This window comes from Gossypium hirsutum, chromosome D02 (assembly GCF_007990345.1).
Source record: "Gossypium hirsutum isolate 1008001.06 chromosome D02, Gossypium_hirsutum_v2.1, whole genome shotgun sequence".
NCBI classification, from domain to species: domain Eukaryota; kingdom Viridiplantae; phylum Streptophyta; class Magnoliopsida; order Malvales; family Malvaceae; genus Gossypium; species Gossypium hirsutum.
Window position 1 is genome coordinate 49,466,343 of NC_053438.1, and position 21,226 is coordinate 49,487,568.

At 32.0% G+C, this 21,226-nt stretch overlaps 1 protein-coding gene across 12 annotated transcripts in view; it reads left to right on the forward strand.

Annotated features, from left to right (window-relative positions):
• The window catches only part of LOC107909972 (ADP-ribosylation factor GTPase-activating protein AGD2), a 50,146-nt gene that overhangs the window by 10,601 nt on the left and 18,319 nt on the right, over window positions 1-21,226 (forward strand). For 4 of the 12 annotated variants that reach the window (XM_016837691.2, XM_016837695.2, XM_016837698.2 and 1 more), the window contains 9 exons: window positions 13,378-13,425; window positions 13,535-13,630; window positions 13,737-13,778; window positions 14,635-14,850; window positions 14,967-15,098; window positions 15,421-15,630; window positions 18,599-18,685; window positions 18,805-19,119; window positions 19,879-19,997. In XM_016837691.2, coding sequence (XP_016693180.1) covers window positions 13,378-13,425; window positions 13,535-13,630; window positions 13,737-13,778; window positions 14,635-14,850; window positions 14,967-15,098; window positions 15,421-15,630; window positions 18,599-18,685; window positions 18,805-19,119; window positions 19,879-19,997 — 1,265 coding nt within the window. The remainder of the gene's footprint in view (window positions 1-13,377; window positions 13,426-13,534; window positions 13,631-13,736; window positions 13,779-14,634; window positions 14,851-14,966; window positions 15,099-15,420; window positions 15,631-18,598; window positions 18,686-18,804; window positions 19,120-19,878; window positions 19,998-21,226) is intronic. The other 8 variants (XM_016837693.2, XM_041089360.1, XM_041089359.1 and 5 more) reach the window with 6 other exon arrangements.

Sequence of the window (21,226 nt, forward strand, 5' to 3'; positions counted from 1 at the left end):
ATTTCAATTTATTAAAAATTCAAGTTAAGATACTCCTATATATATCAAACCAAAGTACTAGGTGTCTTAAAATGTGAAAATACAGTACATAAACTTAGCACATGTCATATTAAGCATAAGTCACATATTCCAAACATGCTTGGAAACAAATGCACCTATATACAACCTATATTAACCTAGAATTATTTATTAACAACATATATACACTAAAATTTACACTACTTATATGGATGAAACAAAGTTTAACTTTTAAAACTCATTTTTGCTTTTAAAATGGCCATTGTAGAAGTCAAAACTTGAAAAACACAATTTTGACCACCTTGAACCTTTCCAACAATGAAACAAATTTGTTCAAATGATCAAATGATATAATTACCAAGGAAATCTAAAAATCAAATTTCAAAAGTATACTTCTTTGAATTTGGACTCAAAAAGGACAATTATGCTAAAAGCTCTTTAAACCATTTAGTGAAGTCTTATAACCAATTTAAAGTGTGTTTAAGTGGTTTTCATATCCATAAATTATTAAAATCAAATTTTTATCATTTAAGCTCAAAGAATTTTGTAAACTTGTGTTTAAAAATACTAAAACATAAAGCTTTGCAAGTTTTTTTTTTGTCTAAGTAAGCTTAAAACTAAATTATCAAAAAGTTCAAAAAAATTCTCAACAGTCACTTAAATGAATTTTAGAATTCTTTGCAATATCCCTAAGCATAATTTTAACAAGTTCAACTAATTAAACAAAAAAGCATGCTTAGAAACTACTAGTTAATAGGCAACTAATTAACATATACAATAAAGTTCAAACTTCGAGGTTATCCATCTTTTTTTATGTGTCTAGAGCATCAAAATTGTTGTGCTTTGCTCCTCAATGCTCCAACAACCTACAAGAGACACTTGGATTTTGGTACACATAAATTACAATGTCTTTTGTTCCTTTAGTAACCCATACTTGTATTAGACACGTATGTAATGGATGACCATAATAATGGAAATGTTCACACTTTCACATATTTGAAAAAGAGTTTTCCAAATTGATTTCATTTTCCTTTTTCAAGCTCTCAAATTTCATTTTCAATTCTATTTTTTTCAAACAATTTAACTTTCTTTTGGAAATCTCAAAGTTTTTCAATTTTTTATTTTTGCTTTTCAAATCAACTTTTGTTTTTAAAAGAAAATCATTTTTAATTTTGAATTTTGAGACAATCCTCTTGAGATAATCCTCCAAGCACAATAATCAAATGTTTGGACAAAGAATTTCGTCCTCACTTTCTAATTGGAATGATTTTCTTCATTTAAGAGTGGAGGGGACATGATGGAATGACCTTGCAAACTTGTTAACCTTGACTCAAATGTCATCTAAACTCGATATTTTCGACCTCGAATCTTTGCTCTCGATGGTTAAACCTTTAATGCAAACCAAGCTCTGGTATTTTAAAATTCTCTACAAACTCTTCTAAATAATGAGGGAAGGAAAGAAAGACTTGGACTATTTGATTTATAGTGGTTCGACCCAAATTGTGTACCTCCACTATTTTGGTATATCTCAACCAAAGATTTGCTAATTCACTATACTTAAATTATTACCTTTTAAAGAGAAAGTATAATCTTTACAATCTCTATCTTTTTCACAAGATTGAGATAGAATTTTCCCCTTAATTTTTGTGGCTAAACTAGAACCCTTTAGCTTTTATAAGGCTCAACTATAACCCTTTACAAATTATCTAAGATCTTAAAACTCAAAAACATTAAGTATCTTTTTGCAAGTACAAAGAAAATATGTAAACAAGGAAGGTCTCTCAAAGGTGTATGCTTACAAATGTTACGCTCTTTCAAAAAATTGAAATGAAAATGATAAATAAATTTAACAATAAGCACCTAAAGAGATATATACAAAAGAAAATGAAGAAATAAATAATTTAAGTACTCTTGTCTTGATCTTGATGGTTGAGTATCTCTATCTTACGACACGAAATGTATTTATACCAATGAATAAATTTATGGATGTTTATGACTGTTTGGGATGAAATCTAGCCGTTGGAAGTATTAATTTCAAGCTTAAAAACTATCCCTACACATGATGTCTTGAGACATCTCTCGAGACAAGGCTAAAAAATAGTTGTTATATAGTTGTTGGCAAGCCATGTCTCAAGACATGAATAGTGTGTCTTGAGACAATATGTTAATTATCCCTAAACATATTGCACAATGTCTCAAGACAGACAACTCCTAAAGCAGATTTCTATTTTGAAATTTTCATGTCTCGAGACTTACACATCAATGTATCTTAAAAATATTTTAAAACACCTTAGAGCACTTTAGTAATAATCTAAAAACATTTAGATAAATTAAAACATATTTAAAGGATATTTTTGAGTATTTTGCAAGTCTTTGAAAATGTTTAATAAAATTTTTAATTATATTTCCCCAAATGATTTAGGACATTATATATATAATTTATCTTGTTATACCAAAAGTTTAAGACATCAAAGCTAACAGAACTCTTATTTTAAATTCTTGTTGGCTAAGTATTGCTCTATAAATACTCTAATTTCAGTTAATGGAAGTATATTTCATTTTGCCTTATTCTCAGTTTATTTATGATAATCAAAGCCTTCAAAGCTCAAACGAGCAAAATCTGATTTTTTTCCTTTTTTTCTTTTCAGTCCTTTTTTTCTTCCTTCCTGTAAAAATGATTGATACTACAATTAGTAATGCCGATAACACAACCGCTAACAACACCATTATCTAATTCAACCATGCTTCTCAAGTATTGATCAAATTAATTGGCAGCCATAATTTGATGATTTGGAAAGCACAAGTAGAAATGTTGATGAATGGTCACGATCTCTTTAGTTATCTAGATGGAACAACAATTGCACCAACCCAAACTCTAACTAACGAAAATCGCACAACTGATTTTGCATATCAATAGTGGTTCCGTCAAATCAAGCTTATTCATAATGCTATATTGGTCTCCATCGATCCTACATTTGCCTCCACTGTAGCCCTCTCTACCACTGCACTTCAAGTTTCGCAATTTTTACACATAACATTTGCTAGTAAATCACAAACCATTAATTATCAGCCTTTAGAATCGTCTAGCTTGCATCACTAAAGAAAATAGGTCAGTTACTGTTAGTACAAATCTTCGGTGAAGAAAATCTCGAACACACGAACGAAACTCGAACAGAAAAAGAAGAAATAGGACAATGCTCCAAGGCGTGTATCAAATCACTATCTTTAATGTTATATTCGCCCCCACCAACGGTGTGTAAATGAGTTCCAAGCAAATTAACCTCGAGGATACAACGAAACCAATGACTATTTGCGTTTTGCACTGACGAGAATAGCCCACTATACACTGAGTAGTGTATAACAAGAAAATCAATTTCTATAAAGGATTTCTGTAGTAATACTTTATAGAATAATCTAATAATATTAAAAAATGAAGAAATGAAAGAAATAATATTAGAATTTGTTGGTGTGATTTCCAAATGAAATCTCATTCCTATTTATAGGAATTTTCATATCTCTTCATAGAGACATCTTTCAATAGGTGTCTTTCTGAATAATAATGTCTTTAAAATAAACACATAATTATTCATTTAATATTATAACTATTTAAATAATATTATTTAAATAGTTATAATTCTTTTTCAAAAAATCAAATAATATAACTTTTGATTAATTATATGCATTCATTTATAGTTATTGGAACACTATAAATATTTGAAAATGTTCCAACAATCTCCTTTCATTTTCAAAATATTTTAGATTTTGATATTCTTGGAAATCAATTTGCATAAGTGAAAGTATCTGATTGAACTTTCACTTAGTGAAAACATGTTAAAGTTAATCGAAATTGCATGGTAGAATAAGCTTTGAACCAACTATTCCATTTGATTAACCGAACACATCTCACATAATGATTTCAACATCGGTCAATGCATAGTATCTAGGGACACTATTATGGCCATGTGTCTATGTTCTTTTTTCATTAGTGTTGTCAGAGCCAAGCCCTTGAGCTCCTAGAAGCAACCACACTTCCACTGACATAGGTAGATCCCATCAAGAGTGTTACCGTAATTATAATACTCTAACATATTTATGTTATGGGTCCATTAAGAGTACATTACTCATCCTTCCCTTATCATTACGAGTACGTAGTACTTTAATCTTAGGATGGATTTATTTATAGTGCTAACAGTCACATACTAATGATGTACTTTGTCTCATTGAACTCAAGACTTGACGTTATACCAAGCGTTGAGTCGAGTTTCCAACATGGGTGACTCTTATTAATGGGCTTAAGTCTCATCCCTTTTGAAGTCCTTTTTATTGCATCTCTAGCAAGATTTTTTCTCAAAGGATTCGCCAAATTTTCACTTTACCTCACATAATTAATAGTGATTAATTGTCGGACATAACTATGTCTTAATCCAATGTGTCTAGACTTTCCGTTATATACTTGTTATATGCCTTTGCTAGAGTAGCCCCACTATCACAACAGATAGAAATAGGTGAAATTGGCTTAGGCCATAAATGTACATCATAAAGCAAATTTCTTAACCATTTTGCTTCTTTAGATGCAGCTGCTAATGCAATAAATTCTGCTACCATGGTGGAATCAGTAATACATGTTTATTTCTTGGAACCTTAAGAAATAGCTCCACCAAGAATGAAGATTCATCCACTAGTGCATGATCTTCCAAACTTGTAATCCAACTAGCATCCGAATACCCTTCTAAAATTGGAGGATATCCATTATCACACAATCCATAGTTAATAGTTTTCTTTAAGTATTTAAGCACTCTATTCAAAGCTTGTCAATGCAAACTACTTGGATTACTTGTATACCTACTCAATTTCCCAACAGCATATGCAATATCTAGTCTTGTACAAGTCATTATGTACATAAAACAACCAATTAAACTTGTATATTTCAATTGATCAATTTTCCTACCAGAATTAGATACTAATTTTATTTGAGGATCCATGGGTGTAGATGTTGGTATATAGTTGAAAAGATCAAACTTTTTAAGCACATTTTTAATGTAATGTGATTGTGATAAAGCTATAGTGCTTTCATCTCGGGTTATTTTAATCTCAAGAATAACATCTGCTACACCCATATCCTTCATAGAAAAGTTGTTTGACAAGAATTTCTTTGTGTTTTCTATTTGTTCCAAATTCGTGCAAAAAAGAGCATGTCATCTACATATAAGCAAATTATGACACCTTTTCTATTTTCAAATTTGCTATATATGCACTTATCAGATCCATTTATTTTATAGCCATTAGCTAAAACAACCTTGTCAAATTTTTGGTGCTATTGTTTTGGTGCTTGTTTAAGTCCATATAAAGATTTAACAAACTTGCATACCTTATGCTCTTGTCCTGGAACAACAAATCCTTCTGGTTATTCCATGTACACTTCCTCTTCCAATTCAGCATTTAAAAATGTAGTTTTAACATTCATTTGGTGAACAACCAAATTATATATAGAGGTAAGTGATATTAAGAATCTTAATTGTAGCAATTCTTGCTACTGGAGCATAGGTAACAAAGTAATCAATACGTTGTTTTTGTGTAAAACCTTTGGCTACCAACCTTGCTTTAAATTTATCAATGGTTCCATCGACTTTCATTTTCTTTTTGAAGATCTATTTATAACCTATTGGTTTGGAACCTGGTGGAAGATCAACTAAGATCCAAGTTTGATTTCCCACTATTGAATCCATCTCATCATTTATTGTTTCTTTCCAAAAAGTAGAGTATTGAGATTTCATTACCTCTTCAAATGTAATAGGATCAGATTTCGTATTATAACAATAAGGTATTTTATTGCATATACTTTCACATTTTTCTTCTACAAGAAACATAATGAAATCTGGTCCAAAATCTTAAACATTTTTAATCCTCTTACTTCTTAATTCTTGACAAGATTTATCATTATTATCAATTTGTTCCAATGGAATCTCATTCTCATTTGAAGAATGAATCAATTGTTGTGCTTGTAATTGTCTTGATATAGAATTAAATCTATTTTCATCAAAAATAGCATCTCTTGATTCAATAATAGTATTAATTGAAATTGAATCATTTGGTTCAATTACCATGAACCTATATGCCTTGCTATTATGTGCATATCCTATAAATATGCATTTAATTCCTCTCTCACCTAACTTTTTATGTTTAGGTGTTGGAACTTTGACAACAGCTCTACAACCTCAAACCTTCAAATAATTAAGGTTTGGTTTCCTTTTCTTCCATTGTTCATAGGGGGTTATTTTAATTTTATTATTAGGAACTCTATTCAATATATGAGAAGCTGTTAGAACAGTTTCTCCCCAAAAACCTTGACCAAGACCTGAATATGATAACATTGAATTTACCAATTCAGTCAAGACTCTATTTTTCCTTTCAGCAACACCATTTTGTTGTGGTGTGTAAGGGGCTGAAACTTGATGGACAATTCCAATTGATTCAAAATAACTTGTATTATAGTATTCTCCACCTCTATCTGATCTTAAGCACTTGATAAATGATTCACACTAAAGTTCAACTTCAGATTTATAAACTTTAAATTTATCAAGCGCTTCATCTTTTGAATGCAATAAATATACATAAAAATATCTATAATAATCATCAATAAAAGTAGCAAAATATTTCTTTCCACCTAATGTAAGAGTATTATGCATGTCACATAAATCACTATGTATCAAATCAAGCAATTTTGTTTTCCTTTTAACCTTAGGGAAAGTGTTTCTTGTAATTTTAGTCAACATACATGTATTGTATTTTTCAATATTATTATTAAAAATAGGAATTAAATCTAACTTATATATGTCATTCAATTTTCTATAATTCAAATGACCTAATCTATAATGCCATAAACAAAAAGATTTAACCATATAAGCAGAAATAGCATTTTTATTTTTATTAATAATATTGAGTTTGGACATACTCTCATACATATACCATTTTCCTACAAAAATTTCTTCCTTAGACAAAATAAACTTATCTGCCTAAAAAACAAGTTTGAAACCAAACTTATTCAACAGACTTCCAGACACTAAATTCTTCCTAACTTCTGGTACATAATATACATAATTTAAGGTTAAAACCTTTCCAGAAGTGAATTGTAGTTCAACAGACCCTGCGGTGAAAGAATTTCCTATGTACAAGACATTGTCATTTTCATATTGTGAACATGCTTTTGTCTTTACACACATGTTTGGTTTGGTTGCTCCGGTATCAATCCACTATGTATTATCATCTTGTGCATATTAATTTCAGATATCATTGTAACAAACTTTTCATTATTATTAGCCTTAGAAGATGATTTCTTCTTTAAAAATCGACATTCATTTTTAAAATATCTTGGCTTACCATAATTATAGCATGAGCCCTTTTGTTCTTTTTGAACTTAGGTTCTCTATCAGTCTGTTTGAACTTTCTCTTGAATAGTTTAGTAGTCTGTACTTCCTCCGTAACATGTATTTTGGCATTTTCAGAATTTAGATTCTGATCTTACTTTCAATATTCTTCTTCAATACGAAGATGATTTGCCAAAGCTTCAAGAGATATTTCCTCTTTCTTATGTTTTAGACTTCTTTTAAAGTCTTTCTAAGATGGAGAAAGTTTGTCTATAATGGAGAATATAACAATCATTTCATCCATTTCCATATTATATTGCTTGAATTGATTCAACATCTTTTCAATATTACGGAATTGTTCCATAACAGAACGACCATCAACCATTTGATAATTATTGAAACGACTAACAAGAAATTTCTTACTTGTAACATCTTTGGTCATGTATCTTGTCTCTAATTTTCCCATAATTCTTTAGCTCGTTTTGGTAGGTGTTGAACAAACCATTAGATAAACCATTCAATATGTGGCTCATACACATGTAATCAGCATTGTCCCATTTTTATCTTTCTCGGGTTTGAGCAACAGATTCGTTATCATTCTCTTCAGGTCTTGGAGTATTCAAAACATAAGCAATTTTTAAAGTTGATAATAAGAAGTGCATCTTTTTTTGCCATCGTCGAAAATTGCCACCACCAAACCGATCAGGTTTGACAAAGTTGGAAGTCAACTCCCTTAGTGTTCCACTTTCATGTATTGTGGTATTCATCATGATATATAACCTTAAAATTGTTAGTACAAATCTCCGATGAAGAAAATCTCAAACACATTAATGAAACTCGAACAGAAAAAGAAGAAATAGGACAAGGCTCCAAGGCGTATATCAAATCACTATCTTTAAGGTTATATTCGCCCCCACCTATCTTCGGTGTGTAAATGAGTTCCAAACAAATTAACCTCGAGGATAAAATAAAACCAATGACTATTTGCGTTTTGCACTGACGAGAATAGCTCACTACACACTGAGTAATGTATAACAAGAAACTCAATTTCTATAAAGGATTTCTGCAGTAATACTTTATAAAACAATCTAATAATATTAGAAAATGAAGAAATGAAAGAAATAATATTAGAATTTGTTGGGGTGATTTCCAAATGAAATCACATTCCTATTTATAGGAATTTTCATATCTCTTTATAGAGACATCTTTCAATAGGTGTCTTTCTAAATAATAATGTCTTTCAAATAAGCACATAATTATTCATTTAATATTATAATTATTTAAATAGTTATAAATTTTTTTTCAAATAATCAAATAATATATCTTTTGATTAATTACACTCATTCATTTATAGTTATTGGAACATTATAAATATTTAAAAATGTTCCAACAGTTAGTAATTATTTTTATGAAATTAAATCAATAGTCAATGAATTAGCAACCATAATGTTCAACTAGTTAGAATTCTTCAAGTTCTTGGCCATGAGTACAAAGATATATCTGCTGCCATCCGTTATCGTGAAAGCACTATCATCTTTGAAGAATTGTACGAAAAACTACTTGATCATGAAATTTTTCTAAAAAATGAAGAGTGCAAACAAAAGCCTCTAGTTACAGTTTCTATTGCCCAACAACTTAATTTAGGTCATTTTCGACCCAACAACAATAATGAACACCGACAACCAAATAACTTCAAAAGGCAACCAACAATGACGTTTTCCATCTTCCAATTGAAACAATAATCAATTGAGGCCTCATTGAAATTCACAATAACAAATTTCACTGCAATAGTTTTCAAGGAATATTGTCTACTGTCAGCTTTATGGTTGTCCTGGTCACTCTGAAAAAGTTTGTCACACAACATCACGTAATCAATATCAAACTCAGACAAATTATGCTACTTAGTTCTATTCACAACCCAAACCATGGGTTGTAAACTTGGGAGCTTCTCATCATATCACTTCTGATGCACAATCACTAGCTACTACACAGGACTATCGTGATTCGACTGAGATCACTATGAGTAACGATCACACTATTCCAATTGTCAAGTTTGATAATACTAATATAATTGTTTCTAATCATCAGTTGCAATTACAAGATACCCTTTATGCTCTTGATATTAAGTGAAAAATCATTTGTCTCTCAATTCTATCGTGATAACAAAACTTCTATTGAATTTAACCCCTTTGATTTTCGTGTGAAGGATTTAAAAACGGGGGTAGTTCTAGCTCATAGATAGACTAAGCATGGACTCTATAAACGGCTTGGAAATACAGGCATACTTCCCTAAACATTCCTAGATACAAAAGACCCTTTGATAGACCTGTGATCTCCACATTTAGGACACCTAAATAGTAGGACTTTAAATAAACTCTTGGATAATTGCTCAATTCCTTTTACATTTTCCACAAGTTTAATTCCTTGTAACTCATGTCTTTCTAGTGAGATACACATGCTTCCTATTTCGGAAATACCTTGCAAACTCAATGTCCACTTGAAGTCATTCACAATGATTTATGGAGACCTTCGCCTGTTTTGTCAAAAGATAAAAAAATGGTATTATGCTCTTTTCATGGATATTTTTTTAAATATATGTAGCTATATATCTTAAAAACCAATGATGAAGTTCAAGATGTGGTTAAACCTTACTTGAAAGAAAATTTCAAACAAAAATTCTTTGTTTTTATACAAATGGAGGTTGTGAATTTCAAGGCTTAAACTTCTAGTTTAGTACACATGAAATTGAACATTTACTTTCCCCTTCTTATACACCTTAGAGAGTTGGCTTAGTTAAACGACAACATTGTCATGTTGTCTATATAACCAAAACATTGTTGCATCAAGCCTCCTTACTACATGATTTATGAAGCTTTGCTTGACAACAATCTGTGTATTTAATTAACAAGTTACCCACTCCAATTTTATAAAATAAAAGTCCTTTTCAAAAAGAAAACCTAATTATGACTTAATTAAAACTTTTGGGAGCTTATATTCTCCAAACACAAATTAGAGCCAACGTTTACTCCGTGTGTCTACTTAAGTTTTTCTAATAAAAACTATTGTCATCTTTGTTTTGATCCAAAAACGTTAAAAATTTATTTGTCAAGGGATGTAATTCTTTTTTGAAAATGTATATCCTTATCAATCTATATTTTCCCATATAAAATTAAATTTTAAAATTATGTCTTGGGAATATGTAGAAAAAGATTAAGATTGAAACCCATTATCCACAACTTCAAATCTTATTCCAGAACTTCCACCTTTTGCTTGTCCTCCAAGAGAGCCTTTTGTTGCCCATTGCTCGCTACCTCTTGCAAATTCAGATACATCTCCAAATTCAATACTTGTGAAACTATTGTTTCTAACAATTTTGTTTTATGTCCTAAACAAATACAAACATACCAACCGTTGAAATTTACTAAATAAAAAATATATGGATTCTAAACACCCCGTTGATGCTCCCACTACTACTCACTCTTTCATACTACCATCTATCCTCACAACATACGAACCCAAAGTCACACTGAGCCAAAATCAACCCATCCTATGATTACATGCTCAAAAGCCAAAGCATTAGTTGATTATATTCGCTCCTACAGTACTTTCCTACACCCCCTTCCACATATAACCAAGCCAAAGAAACATCCACATTAGGTTGAAGCTATGAAATTTGAATATGAAGAACCTATGAGAAATCAGACTTGGGAATTGGTCCTTAATGATCCCTCTTGAAACATAGTAGATTGCAAGCGTTAGAAACCGTGGTTCAAAGCTCGTGACCATTGCAGAAAGAACATCCCACGGAGGTCAATCTATTAAATGGGGCTCATTTGACCCATTTAAAGAAAAAATAACGAAGCTAATTTACTTGAAGCCTTGGTGACCCAGCGAAACCCTTATAGAAAATTAGAGCTACCTTGATAAATAGGGAAAGTAATCTAGAAGATTTGTAATTTGATAAAATTTAATTTTGTAATCTTAGGGATTATGCAAATCCCGTAATTGTAGTTATGTTTCGATCTCGTCCGTCGATGTAAAACTAGTTGTACAGTTGGATTTGGGGGAGCTTAACTATAAATAGAAGTCCTCTCCCTCATCTGTAATCATCTATTGTATCCTATTCTTTGAGTTAAAGAATATATTGAGAGCGTTTACTCAAACACTTGGCGTGCTTTACTTTTCTGTGGCTATTCTGTTCTTTCGAGCTTTCTTTTGTCTTTGAGTTGCTTTTGATATATTTTTGGTGCCTTTGAGAGATTCTACGAGAATTCTCACTTTGCGAGAGTTAGGCTGACTTAAGCGCATTTGAAACGAATAAATCGCCTAAGACCACACGGATTACGAGACGAAAGGTCTAACCCCGTGACATAAGTGACTTTTTCTCATTCAATATAAATCCATGGAACACTTGATAGGTATAAGGTGAGACTTGTGGCAAAAAGCTTCACTCAATAACCTGGTCTTGCTGTTAACAATGCCTTCCTTCAAGGTCATCTTACAAAGGATTTTCATGTGAGACAACCACTGGGGCTTGAAGATCCCATTCTTCCCTCTTATGTATGCAAGCTAAAGAAAGTAATTTACGGCCTTAAATAGGCTTCTCACGTTTGGTACTCTGAACTTTAGAATTATCTAGCTATTGTGGGCTTTTCGAGGTCCAGATTTGACTTATCCTTATTTATCTTTCATAATTGTGGATTCATTGTCTGTGTTAGTTTATGTTGATGATATTATTGTCATTGGAAATACTACAAGTGGTGTCAAATCTATTATTGATGGTCTTGCTAGTCGATTCTCTCTCAAAGATCTTGAGAGTCTATTATACTTCTTGAGAGTTGAGGTAATTTACTCCTACTGGCATTATTTTATCCCAACAAAAATATATACGAGATATGCTCAATGAATTTCATATGGATTCAAGCAAGCTTACGATCACTACTATGAGCTCTGCCATAGTTTTTAAAACTCTTACTGGTGTCACTATTGATGGCTCTTATTATTGACGCATCCTTGGCAAGCTTCAACATTTGTTGTTTACTAGACCTGACATTGGTTTTACAATCAACAAACTCTCTCAATACATGCATTCTCCTAAAGAGTGTCATTGGAAAGCTGTAAAGAGAGTTCTTCAGTATCTTAATGGTACTTCTAATTATGGTCTTAACATTTCCTAAGACCTTAATAAAAGCTTGCTTGTCTATTCTGATTTTGATTGGGCTTGATGGTCGTACTTCTACCACTTGTTATGTGGTTTATCTTTGGAATACACCCATCTCATTGTCTTCTAAAACAACAATGATTTGTCTCTCAATCATCTATTAAGGCTGAGTTTAAAGTTGTTGCTACTGCTCTCACAGAGACCAACTAGATCACAAATCTGTTGCAAGAACTTCACTACAACCTTACTACTACTATTCGGATATTTTGTGATAATGTTGGGACTGATTATTTTTGTGAAAATCTAGCCTTTCATAGTCGAATGAATCTTATTGCCATCGATATTCATTTTTTTCTTTTTTGCAAACAAGTTCAAGCGAACTGCATCACTGTTGCCCATCTTCATGCTACAAACCACGTTGCAGATATTCTCACAAAACCACTTCCAGCTGCTACCTTTGATAAATTCTTTGTCAAGCTGGGATTACAATTCCCAACTTGAGGGGGCATAATAGTCATGAGTTTGTCAAAATTTTTAAACTTTTAATCTCTGTTTGTTAGGATATTTTGTTAGTTGATTATTATCCTTTATTGTGTTTTGATTTATTTTGAACTCTTATTTTGATTTCTTGTGAGCTGATTATTTCTCTATAAATACTCTAATTTCAATCCATGGAAGTATGTTTCAGTTTGCTTTATTTTCAGTTTCTTTACAAATCTTTTATGTTTTCTTAATAACTTGTTTCTAACTTGTATGTAGGGTTCAGTTTTCTTTCTCATTAAAAAACATATCTGGCTTATGTTTTGGGTTGGATTGGATTTTGCTTTTTTACAGGATCTACAAAATTCAAAATCTTCTTTTGAGAGAAGCCGCTTCAATTTAGTATGTTTCCTGTAGCTGCAAGTCTTCCTGTTTAATTCTATTAAGATTATGTTTCCATATTATTTCATGCTTCATTTGGTGACTTTTCTTTGTGGTTTAAGGGAAACAGGTAAATGCGCTAATGAATATTGAAGCTAAAAAGAAGTATGAATTTCTGGAATCTATAAGTGCAATTATGGATAGCCATCTTAAATATTTTAAGTTGGTTTGTATTTCCTTATATGATGTATTGCTTAATTTTTTATTTAGATGAGATAATTAACAATTCTTCTGTGTGTGGACTGACTATGATTGGTTTCTTACTGTTACAGGGGTTTGAATTATTGAAGCAGTTGGAACCATTTATTCACCAGGTAATATCTTAGTCTTATATATATTTATATATATATATATATATAGAGAGAGAGAGAGAGAGAGAGAGAGAAGCGAAGGAGAGAATGTCAGAAAGTTGTTGACTACTACCGTCCAATTAACTGGTTTAATTATTTAATGAAGGTTTTCTACTCTATGATTTTAAAAACAAGTTACTGTGATGTAGTCAGTAGAGTAGAATCAATAACTTCTAGAAACTTCTTCCATAGAGAAGTTGGCTCTCCAAATAACTGATCCCGCAGTGTTGGCAATTAAAAAAAAGAATTTTGATCTACCTAAATAATCTATGCAATTATAGGTGTAGTCTTCTTTTAGAGTCTTTAGTTTAAATATTTTCATACCTCTTTCTATTTCTTTTTCTTTTATCAAACGTATGATTAGATGTAAATGTTTTCGGTTACAAAGTATAAATAGATAGACAAGGATATAGAAGAGACGCACAGCTATATTCTTGGGTGTTTTTTTGGAGTTACCTTGCCAAAGTGTATTTTTTGGTCATGCCAAGGCATACAAATTTATCATATCATAGAGCTATCTAGTTGCATGGTTCACCCTTGGAGATTCTTGAATGAAGGAAGCCATCTCCTGAATGCAACATTATATATGCATCTATTTCCTGTGTGTTATATAAATGCATGGTTAAATGTATTTCTCTGTTAGACCTTGACATTGAGTGCAGAATGCTTGCACGTTTGTCATTCTAAACTGGTGGCTTTTGATCCCATGTCCTTACCGCCTGTCCTTTTTATTAAGTTTAACCTTATCTGATTCGGTTGCTTTGCAAATGTGGTCTCTTGATGACAGAATATATTTATTTTTAATTTTCTTTTATAATAGGTATATACATATGCTCAACAGGCAAAAGAATTAGCAAATGCTGAGCAGTGTAGCCTTGAAAAACGTATTCAAGAATTTAGGACCCAAGCGGAGATAGATATTATAAAAACTTCAAGTAACATAGAGCCTTCAACAAGTTCTGTCGGCATTTGTGTTACGGGCATGAATTCAGACAAAAATATAGAAGCAATCATGCAGTCCTCAAGAAATGGGGAGGTCAGTGAGTGATCTTCATATATATATATGTATTTGTTTGGCTGTTATTTTTAGGCATCATGTTTATTTCATCGGTGTTATTACTGGGAGAAATGATATAATCATTCATTCTACAGGTCCAGACAATCAAACAAGGATATTTGCTGAAACGTTCTTCAAGTTTGAGGGGAGATTGGAAGAGGAGGTTCTTTGTACTTGATAGTCAAGGGACACTATACTATTATAGGAATAAGGGTATCAAACCAACGGTATGTTATATTACTTTAGAACTGTGCTTGGTTGATCAAGTTTAATAATATAGGTTGAAACATTTTGTCTACTAATTATGATTATGGATAATGGGGATATATAACTGTAACAGGATTTTAGTCTTAGTGCTTGCTAATTGTTGGTTTTGACATATTTGGCTGTGCATGACAGAGATAGTTAAGAGTTTATGTGGTTTTGTTGCGCTTTAATGGTGTCTTTCAGTTTGAGAATAAATCTATTTGAAAATGAAATGTTTTGGGGCTTAAGTTTTCAATTTTTTTTGATGAGGCATGCTATTTCACTTTATCTGCTGTATTCCAGGGTTTTCTCCATCATTATGCTGGTTCAGCTGAATATAACAGTGGTGTATTTGCTAGATTTCGTGCAAAGTATAGGACATCATCTTGCGAAGACAATTTGGGTTGTCGTACCGTTGACCTTTGTACTTCAACAATAAAGATGGGTGCAGAGGATACAGATTTACGGCTTTGTTTTAGGATCATATCTCCGCTGAAGACTTACACATTGCAGGTGATATTGACTGATCATTGGAATTTTTTTTCTTCACTTTTGCTGAACTTATCAATAAGGTCAAAGTATAGCAAAGTCTCAATATCATACATTCATGTAATATGACAGGGTATTACTTCTTCGTTCTTGTTGTTGTTGTTGTTGTTAAATTTTTGCTTGTGACTTTATGTGTATTATTAATATCTTATGAAACCTTAACTTTATCTATTTAAGATTGTCTAAAGCTTGAACTCCTTGACTGTATGATTCATAATGATAGGGAAGGTATAAGGCACTTAACAGTATTTTGCTACCTTGCTGTTTTTGCAAGGTGTTGAAGGGTTTACAATATATCATTTCAGTATCTTCAGGATTGAAAAAATATTTTGGATAATGCAGTCAATGTTTCTAACAAATTTCTAAAATGGAATTACTTGAAACATGAAACAAGTCGTATTAACTTCTTCATATGTTGGTGGAATTTATTTTCAATGATTATACTTATGAGTGATGAAGATTCCAGTTCAGAAATAGAAAGTTATTGTCAAATAGAGTTAAAAGAACTATATGAAAGGTAGAAAAGGTAAAAATTCATTCTTCTCTTTGAATAGTAAACCACAAGTCAATGTCATGATGATTCTATAATGCACGAAAGGAGTGTGGAAAAGGCTAATTTTAACAGAATATAGTGATCTAAATACACCGAAGATGAAAATGTTTTAGTGAAGAGAGTCAAGAAAGGCTAATGATATATTAATTTGATAGATTAATTAGCACAAGTGATCTAGACAGTTAATAATGCGTTGGAAATTTTTTTGATTAAGTCTAGAAACGTGTGGTATTAGAGTATTTGCTCTGAGGAGGTCCCCAAGAAAACCAAGAGAAGAGAAGTAGTTTGCCTTGGTGAATCCCAAATGATGAGGCTATCTGGCATAACATGGTTGAAAAAATTACTTTACAAGATTTACTGATTGAAAAGATTCTTGATTGATGGATGAAGATTCCTATATTGATCTGGTCTGATTTTCCAAGTTTTTCTAGTTGTCCATGCCTTTCAGATTTTGGGAGAGGTTTTTGAGAATAGGTGCAAGCGTGATCCAACAATTTCTGGGTAATAGTATCTGTGAGTTCAAATCAGAATCCGGTTACCTCATTGATCATTAAAATATTTACCTTTCTTGTGCTGTAGTTACAGTGAGTTTACTATGGAAATTGGGAGTAGAATTCTGAAGTTCATTTTTCATGTAGACGACGTGTTTATGTTATGTTATATTTTGTGCGGATGAAACTTAGTTTTGGATCATCCGTCACCATATATCCAATGTTTTTGGAACTGGACCAATGGTCGTACTGGTCAGGTCACCAGTTCTAGGTCCGGCCAGTCCATCTAGTTCAAATCAAATAAATTATTAAAAAATTAAAATCCGCTTCAATTGTCCATACCACTTCACGGGTCAACAAGTTTTTTCCTGGTTCCGGCCGGTCTGATTTGGTCTAGTCCGGTTTTGAAAACACTGCATATTTGAATCATAAAGTGCACCAGGTTGTGCTTATTTGGGCTGATTGGATTAGAGAAAGAATAAACTGAATGTAGGGTTTAGTATTAGCTACAAGGATGAAAGAAAAGTAATAAATGACTGTCTAGATATTGTTAATTGTGACTCTATTAGGTATGTAATTTATAAAGAGGAGAGGCAGAAGATAATTTACTTATAGGATCAAAGCACAATGAACGATATGGAGAACTGTTGGTGCAACTGTGTGTAATATGATGCATATGCATTTGAAATTGTAAAATATTGCGAATGTAGTGGGTGGAAAACATGTTCAAAGCTGAGATGCGAATGTAGCAGCGGATGTGTGCTAGTATAGTCAAAAAGGAAAGGTGAGAAAGAATGAAAAATAAAGTTATTTGTCAAATAGTGGAGTTTGTATCCATTAGAAAATTTAGATATTTTAGAAAGGTGTAATATAAGTAGAGATGTGTAAGCATTAAGGATGACTTGATATAGGCAGGGAATAAAGAGGGTAAAAGTGAACCAAGGGATGAGGTAATAAGGATGTCAAATCCAAAACATTGTTCAGAAAGCATACTCTCAATTAAGTAGAATAAAGGAAACAGGTTCATGTTGGTAACCCCAACTCACTTGCATTAACATGAGCCTACAGGTCTCCTTTCAGTATTCTTAAGAAATTGTAAATACTAAAAATCATAGGTCCACCATGTAAGCAAAAGTTTAAAACTGAGAGTTCGCACCTAAAGATATTAATGACAATGGTATTGATATGCTGACTAAATTACTGTGAATTTCTGGACAGTCTTCAATTGAAAATTGTTGGTAGATGCTTAAAAGTGTTTGCAGAGGTGTTGATGAACAGAATTGGACATGATTTATAGAGCATTGGACCTGTGATACTGCAAAACTATTTCCTTTCACAGATTATTAATATTCATTTATATTTATATATGCATGTAGAACTGTCTGTGCATGTTTTTCTTGTGAAAAGATTGAATGCCAGTTAAATAAACTAATTAATACAATTAGGAAATGGCATCTGAAGTTTTTGGAATAGCTAATCCTGATGCCTTATACTTGTTACCAAATTATTGGTTGCTTCTAACGTATGATCAAATAAAAAAAGTTATCTGAAACAGTTGAAACAATGAAACTTCCCAAAACATAGTATACAATTTCCAACAATGGCATGCCCTTTAAAAGCAGTTGGAACCAATAGTTTTTTTTTTCTTCTTTCCTGCCTATAGTTTTGCACTTACCACTGTGCATGATCTAGAGACCCTAGAAAGAGAACGAAGCGTGGATCAAATTCTCTAGTACAAACTTGAGTGTGAAACACTTATTACTATTATATTTGAATTAGGTAACTGAATGTAATCAAACAAATATCTTCGAACCGTTTGAATTAAGCTAGAAAATAATGTTTTCTTCATGATGTTTGTGCTGATACTTTTTGTCTCTGGTTTTGGCAGGCTGAAAATGCGGGAGATAGAACGGACTGGGTTAATAAGATAACTGCTGTTATTACATCTCTTTTGAGCTCTCATATCATGCAGCAGGTTCTTTTTTGCCTTTAAAGCTATATTTTTCTATTTTTGTGATGTTGAAATACTGGTTCTCATTAAATTGCTACTAATAGTGATTTGGTTGTCTGTTGTGGCTGCATCTGGGATAAAAGCATGTGGAAAACAACGATTATGCTCGCAAAGCTTCTTCTAATGTTATGTTACATAATAACCTCCATACTTCAGAGGATCAAATAGGCAACAGAGCAGAATCCGTTTCTGCAGTCCTCAGAGAAATTCCTGGAAATGATGTTTGTGCAGAGTGCAATGCTCATGAACCTGATTGGGCGTCTCTTAACCTCGGCATATTATTATGCATCGAATGCTCTGGTGTTCACCGTAATCTTGGTGTACATATTTCAAAGGTGCAATTTATTCATCAAAGAAGAGAAAGAGACCTTATGGCCTTCTTTTTACCCTTTAGTTCAGTTTAGTTTTCTTTTCTTTTTTTTTTTTTTTCCTTTTTCCGGCTATGCTTGTTTTTTAGTTTATAGTTAGTAATCTATGTTAGGTCTTCAGCATGTTTAAGGTCTACTAGAAACATAGAGGTTATGTTCTTTGATATTGCTAAAGTTGAGTGCCCACTTTTAGCTATGGTGTACTTATTTTAATGTTCAGAAAGTTATTCTATATTAGAGACCTTCAAGATTATTAGGTTGCAGTAAAGGATTCTTCTTACTTTTCTTCTTGTCATTGTACGTACATATTACACTTTCCACCTCAATTTTCATGCAGCTATATTGGACTGTTGAACTGAATTCCACATTATCGTCTACTGAAGTATTTAGTTCCCTTCATTTCCAACACTTTTGGATTTTGGGAGAGTCCATTGTGCAACTTATAACCAACTTCGGTGCCCTATGATTAATATTCGGAGAATACATTTAGTTCCCTTTATTTCATTTCAGTGCTGCAGCAGACTATGGGAGAATCTGTTGTACAGTTTCATACCAGCTACTATACTTACAAATGACTTTGGAGCCAACCATTGACTTATAAGTAGTTTTGCCTGTGAAAATACGGTGTACAAGTTCAGTGAAAGTTTGTTTACTACTAAAGTAGCGAAATGAGAAAATTTAAGTCTCAAAAGAACAAATAAGAGGGAGGAAACTGAGAAATAAATTGATATCATGATCTTTCCTATATTTTAAGAGTCTTAATAAAAGAATACTTTCTTCTGTTTGCAGGTGAGATCTTTGACATTAGATGTCAAAGTGTGGGAACCTTCAATTGTGGAATTATTTTGTACCCTGGGAAATGCTTATTGTAACTCTATATGGGAAGGTTCACTCCTTAAGAATGAGAGGTAAGATATCCACAGGTTGAAATAACATTATATATGTATATATGTGTCTGTGTGTTGCTTGTAACTAATCTGTTAATTGGTAATGCTATTTCTGTATGTTAAACTGTAATTCTTGGTTTCTGATAAGCATATACGGTACCTATAGAAGATCAAGGTAAGACAGAAAAGTTAGTGTGCTTTATCAATATTGAATTTATGCCAACTATAAATTTGTATGTTTGAGGTTTATGTATCTCTTTTTGTTCTTGGAATGAAATTTGTATTTTCCTTTTTGTATGTTTTCATGTGATATTCAAAATCATCTGTAAATTAGGTTAATGAAATATCTTAATTAGGAAGATTGTTAGAAGTCAATTATGACATTGAAGAGGTTAATTTTTAATGTTAGAAAGATGTTAGCTTTAGGAGATCTTCTTTAATTAAAAGTATCTTTACGGTATTAGTGTTTAGAAGCCTTTCTTTATTTAGAGTCATTGTTTTAATTTCCTTAGTTTATGAGTCTTTTATTCAAACAAGTAAAGCCTATGTAACCTTTATTTAAGAAGCTGGTTGGAAGCAATAGAATTAAGTCAGATTAATTCAATTTTAAGAGGTTTAAGACTGGTTCTAATAAGTCTAAGGTAAGGGATTCCCTTTGAAGTGTTCCACCCTGTCATCATAGGGGATTCGTATGGGAGTGATGAAATTAGAGATGAATACTCTAATATCTTGAGGAAAAACTCGCTCAACAAATTATATATTTCTCATAAATATGTACAGAGATATATACATGAAGCATTGAATCATGTAAGGAAAGAATATCTCTAATCAGAATCTCTAAGAATCAACTATTCAATGCTGTCAAACAAATCAAAGATTCTCAACACTCCCCCCTCAAGTTGGTGCATAAATATCTCACATCTCTAACTTGCAAAGAAGATTATGATAAGTCTTACAGTTAAGCCCTTTAGTAAAAACATTAGCCAACTATTTTTCGGATGCTAGATAAAATAGACTTAGGACACCACTAGTTAATTTTTCCTTGATGAAATGGTGATCTATTTCGATATGCTTGGTCCTATCGTATTGCATTGGATTTTGAGCTATGCTGATGACCACTTTATTGTCACAGTACAAGGTTGATCCATTTTCATTCAACAACTTTAGCTTTTCCAATACCTTTTGCAGCCATAATAGCTCATAGACACCTTGAGTCATGGCACTATATTTAGCCTCTGCACTTGATCAAG